The 12,734-nt window shown below is 39.8% G+C and overlaps 1 protein-coding gene across 7 annotated transcripts in view; it reads right to left on the minus strand.

Annotated features, from left to right (window-relative positions):
• abcc3 (ATP-binding cassette, sub-family C (CFTR/MRP), member 3) overlaps positions 1–12,734 on the minus strand; it is a 151,605-nt gene that overhangs the window by 19,637 nt on the left and 119,234 nt on the right. For 3 of the 7 annotated variants that reach the window (XM_051918783.1, XM_028819894.2, XM_028819895.2), the window contains exon 23: positions 6,497–6,807. The exons of 3 other annotated variants lie outside the window; for them this stretch is intronic. In XM_051918783.1, coding sequence (XP_051774743.1) covers positions 6,497–6,807 — 311 coding nt within the window. Of the gene's footprint in view, positions 1–6,496; positions 6,808–12,734 lie in introns of those variants that run through there. One more of the 7 variants, XM_051918785.1, reaches the window with a different exon arrangement.

The raw sequence follows: 12,734 nt of genomic DNA on the forward strand, positions 1-12,734 counted from the left end.
TGAGGCAGCACAACAAGAACAACCATAGCTGTAACATGAACATTGACTCATTAAAGGGGGGGGGGGGGTGATAAACAAGCATTCAAAGGAAAGAAGTAACACATTAAGGAGGCATGCAGGGAAAAAAAAAGGAGACATTAGTTATCTTCTGCTTCTTTCTTCCATATGACCCTGTGTTGGTCCAGGCTGCAAATAATTTAAAATAACAACCCCAAGAAGAAAAAGAAAAAAAGGCTCAACACAAATATCCAAACAGAGCTTACCTGCCACTAGCACCTGCAGTCACGTCAGCCTACAAAAAAATGAACTTCACAAGATGTGCCAAAAATGTACTGCTTGTAAAGTGCAGAAACGGACGTGAACCTTCTGAACGCTATCCAAAAAGGTCTCGACGGCTTCAAGACAACCCAATAACTGGCACATAAAATAAGCCAATGACAGAGAAGACTAAAAAGTGTGCCCATCTTTCAGATAGTATCTTTTCATTTAAGGAATCAAAGCTAACGGGTAAACATTCACAACTATAACAGTTTTCTAATTCTTCCTTAATGGAAAAATATAAACTCACTGGAAACATTAATATGCACACAGGCCTCAGACTGTCTACTGCAAACCTAAAACGTCAACACTTTCAATCAAAGCCGATGTTCTAGGACATCAGGCTACCAAAACTATTTCTAGATTAAATGTGGTGAAGATAATAAAAATAAATATTAAAATAAAAAATATATATTGTTTAGTACTTCCACAGAGCCCTAAGTTAGTACCATGTCTGAATATACTTAATTATTAAGGGGTTGTGGGGCACCCCAGCCTATCCACAAGACGAGAACCAAGCCTCAATGATGTGCCGATGCCCAGTTAGCTTAAAATAAATGACTTTGGGATGTGCCAGGATTCACAGAAAAGCACAATGAAACAGCAAGAACATGGAGAACATGCACAGTGCACACAGAAATTGACCTGATCAGGAGTCAAACTCGGGTGCCGGTAACATCTGATGGTCCCAAACAGGATTGCATGTTTATATCTCTCTATTATAAAAGAAAATCTTGAGACGAGACGAGACTATTGCCAAGAGCTTTTTCAAGTCCTACCCTCCTATCCACCAGTTCCAGTTAACGGCCTACGCCCGTGGTCCTCTCATCTCTCATTTGTGTGAATGTTTTTGTCAGACGCAGTTCTTGCGCTCTGAGCTCTTAGAAATTTTTATGTTTTCCTCACTTTAAGTTCCCAATAAAATAAGATGTATTATGTCCAAATCTTATTAAAGAATTTCATCCCGAAGGGTTATCAACAGAAGAAATGAGTACACGGGCAATCCTAGCACTGACAAACGATGAAGTCAAACGAATCAATACGAAAATTGTCAATCGGTTACACGGCAAATTGGTTAAATGCGTATCAATAGACTCTGCTGACACAGTTGGTGGTGATGGGGTGGCAGATGAAAACATCAACTTACAATATCACGAAGAATATCTACAACCGTTAACACCGTCTGGTCTTCCACCGGCCGAATTACTGCTGACAGAAGGACGTATCGTAATGTTATTACGTAATTGATGTCTGAGTGATGGGCTATGCAATACGACAAGATTAGTTGTATTCAAAATTGGCTGAACAATTCTGACATGTAAAATTTGAACATGCAACATCTAACATGAGACACCAAAGGAGATCTTGATGTGCCATTCGTATTAAAACGTTTACAGTTTCCCGTGAGAACAGCTTTTACAAAGACAATTAACAAATCACAGAGACAAACATTCGAAAAAGTCGGTTTACTTATTAGAGAGAAACAAAACGATATTCACTCATGGCCAGTTATACGTTGCTTTGTCACAATGTAACTCCAAACATGGAGTCTAAATTCAATGCGATATTGACGAAAAGTTAATTCCAAATACAAGGGGTCCTCAGGTTACAACGTCTCGACATACGACGTTTCGAGTTTACAACACTCGCTCACATAAAAACTTAAAAAAATGGAGACACGAGTGTTTCGGCTTAAGCCGCTAGCGTCGTACTTACAGACTAGTCTGGTTGTGCGCAGCAGAAGAATACACAGTAAGGCAGTTGGTGAAGTAGTTTGGTTTGTGTGCGGAGGAAGTGTTTCGTTTGTGTTGCTTTGTTTGGCAAATTTTTTGGCCTTTATCATGGCTCCTAAACGAGTCAGAGTCTTCATGTGGCAGTGCTTCGAAGAAGAGGAAAGCCATCACGATGGAAGTGAAAATAGACATTGTAAAGAGATCAGAAGGAATAAAGGTAAGGATTTTTTTACACTCATTTTTTCTGTTACTACAGTACAGTGTACAGTACAGTATATTTATGTCCTTTTCCTTTTTCTGTGGCTTAGTTGTGTTTTTATGTTCTAGATTATGATTTTGCAAATGTGTTAGGACAGGTAAGTGACTTAGGTTAGGGTGTGTTTCGACTTACACCAAAATTCGGGTTACATCACTGTTGTAGGAACGGAACTGTGTCGTAACCCGAGGACCCCCTGTATTGTTTTTACTTAAGTTTTACAGTAAAAGTGTAAGTTTAAAAGTATTTGTGTGTTAATTTCAAAGCTAAACAGAATGAAAACGTATAGCGCAATGAATACCTCTAACGCAACACAAAACAGTTTTCTTTCAATTTGTTATGTTTGACTATTTTTTACTGTGGTTAATTACTCGCTGTAATGTAAAATATTTAGATCTATTATTCATATGTAACAACTCCCATGAAAATAACAATCTGTTTAAATTCTACATCCGCCTCCCCATACGTGAGCGGCAGAGCCGTGAAGTGACCAGCGCATTTAGTGCCCGCCGGGGGGTTGGTGAACAAAGCAAGGAAAAAAAAAAAGGTGCATTTCCTGGATTTAAATTTAATTAAATAGACATGTTAGTAGAATCATTAGCGTCTGTGGAGTAACTTTAAACATTCAATACAAAACAAAGACTCGTTTATCAAACCAGCACTTTGGTCTCGATGCACTTACGTCACAATTACAGTTTTTCTACACATTCTCATGGGCTTTAAAAATGACAAAAAACTGACTCAAAAGCAGACACAGAAAGTCGCTCGCTGTGCAGCTAGTCCTGTGCATATATGCTTTATCTTTTTAAAATAAGCCCCCATAAAGACTGGGATGATTGTCCTTCAGTGTTTTTACTGAATTAGCTGCTCATGCTTTAAATGAGCTCAGAATAAAGGCACACTATTTGGTTCAGCTTCTTTGGGATCAGTAGGCCTAAAATAACTTGTTTTCAATGCAGAGCAGTCTGGGAAAACAGCAAATATTTTGGATTCTGGAAGAAAAGTAGAAATTGTTCAAAAGAAATCCAAAGAAAGTGCAGGAGGAGTGCACAGGTCAACAGTCTACTCTAATTTAAGAGCTAGGTCTTTAATGGCTAGTGATTGCGTATGCAACAATAAATGCAATCATCTACACCAATAAACTGCAGATCTCAGCTGCACAAGCCAACAGGGCACTTTGAGGAAAGAGCAGAGAGTCACAGGTGGCGGCCACCACAGACAACGTCCAACTCCATCACCGTGTTGCAGGGGCCGTTAGACCCTACTGCGTATCTTCGAGCTGGACGGCGTTTTCCTCTTTCAAATGCGTCTCTTTAATTAGATGATGGACTTTTTTCTACCCATCTTCCCGTTTAGACTGTGTAGGCCGCCGTAACGCCACACGTCCCCCTGAGGTCAACACAGCTGAGGTCTGCTTGTGTTGAAAGGAAGAATGAACTCCTGACCTTTTATGCAAAATAACTGCATCCAAAAAAGGAATTTTATACTAATATACTTAACTTGAAGTTCGTTCATTCCAATAGTCATTTGAATCTATAAATGTTGAACTAGAGGTACACAAATAAATAAAAAGGTGGCACTCGCTGCCTTTGCTTCACGTGTTTGTTCCTTTCAAATCCATAACTGAATGATTTTAACTTTTGCTTTTTCTTGATATTCCAATGCACAGCTGCTCCTTATTAATGGAGATTTGGTGGATTTAGTCTGCTGGAATGCTTTTCAAAAGGAAACCAAGAAGCAGCTTTTAATAAGAGTCTGAGAAAAAGTCATAGGAGTTAAAGAAGAGCGGCCTGGGTGACTTATACTTAAATAAGACGGACGTACAGAGCGCATCTGCTTATCTGTAACTCATCTCAGTGTATAAGGGCTTCTTTTTTAAATTAAATATATCAGAACAGAGGAGAAACCAAACAAACACACTGCAATTTGAACTGAATCCAAAGAAAGAATAAATATAATACAAAAAAGTCATTGTCAAGTAATGCTTGGCAGATTCAAGAGCAATAAGAGCTTTGTGTGATGTAGCGCAGATGCATCTCCCACCTTCATACTCAGGTCTGAGAACATAAAAACATTCAAACAAACCGAGTAAACCGCAACATATTTATGGCATTTAAACAATCCCTCTGCAAATGTTATTTTGCTTCATCTTGATTCTACCAAAAAAAAAGGATCGCTGTTTGTACAAGCCTGAGGTCGTGGGTTCAAATCCTGCTGCTGACAGACAGCGTGTGACCCTGAGCAAGTCACTTCACCTGCCTGAGCTCCCAGTGGAAAAACAAAAGGAATGGGATCACTCACACGTCCACTGCCTTGGATAAAGCTATTAGGCAAATAATAATAATATAACAGCTGAAATAATGCACATCTAATTACAAAAGAAATCAGCCAAAACCGAACCACACATTAATCCTCTTCTTCCTGCAGTGTATGAGTTAAAGTAATCCTTCCATCACTCACGAGGCGCTATAATCCAATAGGTTATTAAAGTCTCTGGGAGGAAAAACCAAAAATGATCTCCTGAAAATTCAAGGTTTTCTCTTTGAGCCATCCACAGACTACCACCATATTTGATGCAAAAGTACTTCATCATACTATAGGGTGAAACGGGCCCCAAAATCCCCCAGGAGGTGACACCCGGCAAGTTACAGTTGGGACTTTTTTGCAGCATTGAAACCGCGGCGTTAGAAGTGCGAGCGTGGCTTCTCCAGCGGCCCCCTATATTCTCTAATGTCACAAAGGTGTGGAGGCGAGAGTTTTGGAGTCGTCACGGTTTTCAAATGCCTGCAAAAAAGTTTCCTGCCAAAAGTCTCTTTTATCCAGTAGCAATTAGAAAAGCGGTCAGAACGGCCAGAAGCACGAGGTTTGCTTAGTGCAGAAGAGAGCATCATGACGAGAAACTGAAAGGCAGCTGCTACTAAAGACTTTAGAAGTCATACATGAAAGTCTAGAAGGAGGAACCTTTGAAGAAAACTCCTCCATCTAGACTGGCTTCTATCGGAAACATTACAGTTTAATAATGGAACTAACTGTTAATGACAGCGTGAATTTAATGCTAAAGGTACTGTCCTGACAATATGGTGACACTGGGTCAAATGGCTCGTTATTATTTTGAGTGCAGTTTTAGTTTTTGTGGAATGCAATCACTGTCCCAAACTATGAAGAAAGCATTCATGGAAATAAAAAAAAAATAAAAATAAAATAAGCACAGGAGTGAAGCAAAAGCATAAAAACAGATGGGAGAATACAATGTGCACCAATGAAGAGGCTGGAAAACCCATTTATATTTACAGGTGAACAAGGAAAATCCCTAAGCCCATTTTACTCACATAAAGATGCTCTATTGTAACACTTGGATTGTTTCAGTCCATCATTTTTAACACCTTAATAAAACAAAAAGAACAGCTATAGTAGAGCCCATGCTTAACACAATCTAGTTGTTAAGTCATACTGCTTCAATGTATATATATATATATATATATATGTGTGTATTTAATTACTTAGTGCACTATATATTACGTCCGCCCTTGTTGAAGTAATATATGCTGTGATGTTGGTACAGCTTTACTGATAACAAATCAAACACACACTGATTGGCAATTTAAAGTTTAAAAAGAGCAAAACGGAGTGAAAAGACCTAGGAATCGATGCGGCTCAGAATACATTTCAGACATGACGTCTTAATTGCAATTGTTAGCCTCAAACTCTCGTCAGGTTAGAGTAGGGAGATTGTGAAGTATTACAAATGAAACAACACAGCTTCACGTGAAAACATGTTAGGCTTCACTTGGAAATTGAGAGCCCAAGCAAAGTGTGTTACGTTTATATTAGAATTACTAAGGCTAAGGGCAGACAACTGCATCAAAACACTCGTCACCCTGTAAACGCTGTAACCCAGACCGCTTCAGAGCCAATTCAAAAGCAGCTACTGTACATCCTTCTAGTCATTCAATGCTGCACTTGTTCCCCGAGTAAACCTTGTCAATGAATTTCTATCGACTACAGAGACATGTAGGAGATGACTTGTGACCTCCGGTCTCCCTCAAGAACACAAAGTGTAAATCTGATTATTCTCCTCCGACTTTTTTTAGTGTGCCTTAGCCTTTTGGGTCTGAAACTCCGTATTACAATAGAGCACCTTTAAGTGAATGAAGCTGTTAATAGCAGGTATTAATAAATCTGCTGGTACCTGAGCCAAGAAGTATACTACTGCCAGTGGCAAGATCACCACTGCAAATAGAGGGGTGCTGGAAATTATTACAATCATTGTGGAACAAGACGTAAAGAAGGTTCCCAGGAACATGAGGATAGTAGGTGGAATGACTTCGTCAATCACGTAAATATCCTTGGAGAAGCGATTGATAATGCGTCCTATCGGGGTGGTGTCAAAAAATGACTGTGGTGTGTGAAACTTATTGTCCAGCAGAGCGGAGTGCAGGGCACTGGCAGCCCCTATACCTCCCATTGCCAGAGTAAAAGAAGAAATCATTACCAGGACGCCTGCATTAAAAGAAACAAAACAAACAGACAAATGAGAAATGTTTGCAAAGAAAAGTGTAAAAAGAACCTCCACTTTACCCAAATCACCTGCTGTTCAGCAACTCTAAGGACTGTAACTATGCTAAAGAACTCAGAAGAAAGCTGTCACGACTTTAAACAACAATACATATACATTATTAAATAAATAAAAACAAATAAAAGTGATTTGGATAAGTTATAGTCAAACCGTCCTTTAATCTCGTCTCATCCTCCTTCTTATACTTGTTCAGGCCAAGTCAGCCCTATCTCGACATTATCTCTCCTTCAGTGGTTACAACATCTCCCGCTGCAAATTCCATTTATGACTAAGGCCGTCTGCAGTATTAGGGTTAAACCCTCATTACCTTAAGTGCCTTGAGCATGGGAAAGGCGCTATATAAATAAAATGTATTATTATTACATTAAGAACTCTTTAAAGCTTGGTCACTTCTGAGATAAACACTGCTTGCCGAAGAAAAGAGATCCAGCCATGGATACCATACATCATTTATTCTCCAAGCTGATAGACAAAAAAGGAATCAACACTGTTGGAAGCAGAATTTGTATAGAATTTAGTAAAATAAGATCAACCCTCATCTTTTCTGATCCCCAATAAACTCATAAAACCACACACACACACAGACAGATAGACAGACAGACAGAATGTGCAAACGCACAAACAGACAATGACTAGGCATGGCTTCAGTCCTGGCAAGCTGGATCTGTGACGCAGCGGGGCGCTAGCCACTGTACCAACACCACCCCTCTTTAAATTGAGGGAATAAATAAATAAATAAAACAAACACAAATACTGTTTGGTCTCTGTGCCCTCAGGTGATCTGCTCCACACACAGGTCACCATTAAATCAGAAAGACAGTTCTCAAATACTTAGACTTTGAGGCATTCTAAAGACATTAACAGTTACAACATAAAAACATAAAAACAATGCCCTTTCTTGGTATAATCTGTCAACACCCATGCTGTGTGGAGTGTCTATCATTATTTTAAATGTCAGCAATATGTTGTTAACAACTTTAAATATATAAAAATAAAGTTTTCAGTATGTGAGGTGCTGTGCTGCTGCCACTTTAGGTAAATTACATTGTTAACGTAATGAACATCTGTATTCTGGTTAACTCTGCTATAGTGAAAAGAACTTAAAATTGCCTGCAATTGTACAGTTTATAATGCAGCAACACATTAATATAATACAAGTAAAATAATGGCTTTTTTATTCAATTATTACAAGACTTTTGTTTTTTCTCAATTTTTTCAATGAAAACAGATATTAAGGCCTGAAAGATTCCTTACACTTTTTTGTCTTTCAATTTCTTTATTCAAAATCTTTATTGTATGTTCCCCACACAAACACCAAAAATCCACCAACCCATCCATCCACCTCTTGAATTTGCCCTTTTTCATAACATAAACTCTAAGAGTCAGTGCCAAGTACAAGCAAGATATGAACTTGGGGGAGGATACCAGTCCACTGTAGGGGGGGCACTAATAACTACATAGACGATAATCACCACCAGACAGAAGCACCTGCTCTGCCCCAGTGTGACCCTCTGGTCAATTCTTTGTTCTCCCTAAAAAGTGTCTGCTAAAAATGAACAAGAGCCCACCTTAGTTAGCCATATTTAGCCCTTTCGGCCTGACATCCTATTACTAGTACATACATATACAGTATATACGTGCAGCCGTTACTGTAAAGCACAGCTATGTTTGCAGCCGTTGGAATCGAGAGTGCTGCTATCAGTGCAGACTGGAGAGACTGGCATACAGTCCGCAAAACACACAAGTGAAATAGGGAGTATTTGGCAGCTATTGTATAATAATAATAATAATAGTGATCATTTTTTTGTTTTTTTCATTTTTGAACTTCTTAGACACCACAAAGGTAGAATGTCTGACAAAATAATTTTTCCCATAAAAACAGAAAATCCAGGGCCGAAAGGGTTAAAAATAATTTATCACATGCAAGTTTTGAGAGGAATCAGTCGTAAGATGGCTGCTAGCTATTGTTATGTCTAACAAAATAAATCAAGAAAATGCAAGTGAGAAAAGTATTATGACAAAGAAAAAGAGTAACATCAACTAAATCCTACAATGCACATCACAGTCAGGAACTGAAATTTGATCCAAGAAAAGCGAGGCATCAACGTTGATGTCTGCAACACATAATAAAAACAAAAATAACTAACATTTTATATTCCAGCGATCATAATCATAAAAGGGCAAAGACTTTAGGAACTTTCATTAGAAAACAGAAAAGCAGCCCACTCTGCACCAGACGCCTACCTGTCACTCCACGACTTTGATTTAGGCCAACTTCAATTGAGCAATCGGGGCAATGAATGGATGCAGGGAGGCCTCAAATGCCTACAGTACAGAATTTATTTTCCTAACGCAAGTGGAATCCGTGTGAGATACTGTGGTCAGGATTCTCAGCATGAATTTGTATTTTCATAATATCTCTCTGCAGGTCTGAACCGACTGTTGGCAAGAATGTTTCACTGAAGCAAATATTCTGGGATTATCTTTATATATCTACATGTCTTTTCATTTTTCTACATTTGTAATTAGGCCAACTGAAGTTGTTTAAACAAAAATATATTTACACTCGAATATCTACACTCAATATCCTGCATATATCTGAATAGATTTCAAACAAGCTTTATCTGCACATTAGCCTTCACAATCTTTTAGCAAACCAAATTAATTCTGTGGGACAGCTAAAAGAGACACTTTCAATGATACGATGAACATGCAGAAGTTTTATTTCCTCCTATAAATCGTAAAAAATGACAGATCAGTAGTGCTTAGATAGATAGATAGATAGATAGATAGATAGATAGATAGATAGATAGATAGATAGATAGATAGATAGATAGATAGATAGATAGATAGATAGATAGATAGATAGATAGATAGATAGATAGATAGATAGATAGATAGATAGATAGATAGATAGATAGATAGATAGATAGATAGATAGATAGATAGATAGATAGATAGATAGATAGATAGATAGATAGATAGATAGATAGATAGAGATAGATAGATAGATAGATAGATAGATAGATAGATAGATAGATAGATAGATAGATAGATAGATAGATAGATCTTTATTGTCATTGTCACTTTTACAAAGGAACAACGAAACTGAAGGTGCAGTCGACTCAGTGTGAGGCATAAGAGTTAAAAAGACAAGAAGAGAGAAGATAATAACAAACCGAATAGTAATAAAAGTACTTTACAAAATGTACAAATTGCACTGGCTGACTTAAGGTCTGTATTGCACATTGGTAGAACGATACTGAGCAGATTTATTCTGAGTTCAGGGCCATGATTGCTTTTGGATAAAAGCTGTTTTGAAGGCGGTTTCTCCTGGTTTTCATTGCTCTGTATCTTGTGCCCGATGGCAAAAGCTGGAAGAGGCAATGACTGGGATGTGACGAATCCTGTGAAATGTCTATTGCTTTTTTGCGTCATTGGGAGGTGTAGATTTGTTCCAGAGTTGGGAGGGTACAGCCAATTGTTCTCTCTGCTGTCCCGACGACCCTGTGGAGCGCTTTTCTTTCTGAAGAAGTGCAGCTGACGTACCACACACACACACAGTCCATACGTGAGCACACTCTCGACGAAACAGTGATAAAAAGGCAAGGAGCAGATTTTTGGGTAGATGGTTCTTTCTGAGGATGCCTGAGCTGCCTTCTTCAGCAGATCCTTGGTGTTGGCGCTCCAGGTCAGGTCATCCTCCAGCTCAATGCCCAGAAACCTGAACACTGGGACCCTCTCCACACAGACCCCCCCCCCCCACCAATGATGAGTGGCTGGATGTCAGTTTTGTTTTTTCTAAAGTCAATAACAAGCTCCTTCGTCTTTATGATGTTGAGCAGGTTATTGACTCTGCTCCACTCTGACAGCCTCTCCACCTCATCCCTATATGCCAGCTCACCCTCCTTGCCTGAGATGAGTCCAACCACCGTCGTGTCATCTGCGAACTTTATGATCTTGTTGCTATGGTGAGTGGGGACACAGTCATAAGTGTAGAGGGTGTAGGGTGTTGAGGCTGAGAGCAGTGGAGGTGTGGAGACCCAGCCTGAGCCTCTGGGAGTGACCAGACAGGAAGTCCAGTATCCAACTGCAGGTGAGTGATGGAAGTCCCAGATCTGCCAGTTTGGACACCAGTCATTGTGGGAGGATGATGTTAAACGCCGAGCTGAAGTCCACAAAGAGAAGTCTGGCGTTAACTCCCCTGTTACTCCATGTGGGTCAGGGCAGCATAAAGGGCTGTGGCCACAGCATCCTCCGTGGATCTCTTTGCTTTGTAAGCGAATTGAAATGGGTCCAGGTCTGCTGGCAGGCAGGCGATGACATGACTCCGCACCAGTTTCTCAAAGCACTTCATGATGACAGATGTGAGTGCCACTGGGCGGAAATCATTCAGACTGTTCGTGATGGATTTTTTAGGTAGCGGAACAATGATGGAGGACTTGAGGCAGGATGGGACAGGGACTAGTAATATTGTATACAGATAAAACCATACTGTAAAAGTACATATATTATTATTACTATCTACGTATCTTTATTTATCTAGCTGTAGTAAGTATAGTCAGGGCCTGAACTGTAACAGATCAGGTGGTAAGCTAGAGGGGAGGCCAACATTAACCTCACCAGACAGAACACGTTGACGAGAATCCCAGGAGTAACTAAGCAGGTATAAGATAGTAAGAGTAGAATACTGGGGATGCAGGACACGTGGTACGACTCCCAATCCGACAGATAACAACAGTAACTGAGAGAAGCCTACGTATGTTGATCAGGCCCACTCCTTTCATAGTAAATGGGCCAAAAAAACAGCAGAGAGAGTCCACGAAGGATGGCTGCAAGAGTTTGGTTCACATGTGCTTCTGAAGGATCAAGAAGGAACTCCGTAAGCATTCCTAGAGGTCAACTTAAGGCAACTGGAGTCACAAGGGCTCACAAGTTCAGAGGAACAGTGGGCAGAGCAGTTTATGGGAGAAGGAGAGTGAGGACCAGCCAGGGCAAGGGCTGGCGGGAGGAGGACTCTGTTGTATTCAGCAGATCGAGGCAGGCTCTATCCTTAACTGGGTAGGTTTTTATATTGTAACATTTAGTACTTTACCTACCCTGTGGCCACCTTGGCAGTTTGGTTGAAGGTCTGCTGTAAGACCCCCCCCCCAAGTATAGATTTTTTTAAATATATACTGTACATACAAACACATATACATATGCACACAACCATCAAGTGGTGCAGTGGTCAGCGCTTCGTCAATTTTCAGACTCGTTGTTGTGGACTCCCCACATTCAGGTGAGACGTCTATGTATTCTGGTCTCCACACAAACCCCAAACATGTAAGCTAGGTTACCAGACATCTCTAAACTTGACCTTAATGGGGGAGTTTGGGTAGACTGGTATCCTCAACTGGGTTGATTCCTGCTTGGTGCCCAGTGCAGCTGAAACAGGCCCCAGCTCTTAATAGCCAAGTACTGAAAAAGGTGGATGGATGGATGGGTTTGCATGATTATACATTCATTCCTGTATTTATTTTCTGCAAACACAAAGAATGAAGTCATACGCAGCTAAAGACTTTACAGTCAGCGTCACAGGCAAAGTCAGAACAGATCTGGATGGGGAGCTTTTGATCGCAGGACACATTTACACTTGTGCACAACATGCCAATTTAGATTTGCCAATCAACCACTCGGAACATCTTTGGACTATTAAAGGAAACCAGAAGCTCAGGAGGGTAATCAGCTCTGAGCGATAATGACAAGTAAACACAGGTGGTGACCTAGCAGGACTCAAATCTTCATCTAAGGAAGTAGTAATAATAATAATAATTCATTACATTTATATAGTAGAACTTGCTACATCACT

The sequence above is a fragment of the Erpetoichthys calabaricus genome, chromosome 14, assembly GCF_900747795.2.
Source record: "Erpetoichthys calabaricus chromosome 14, fErpCal1.3, whole genome shotgun sequence".
In the NCBI taxonomy this organism is placed as follows: Eukaryota; Metazoa; Chordata; class Cladistia; order Polypteriformes; family Polypteridae; genus Erpetoichthys; species Erpetoichthys calabaricus.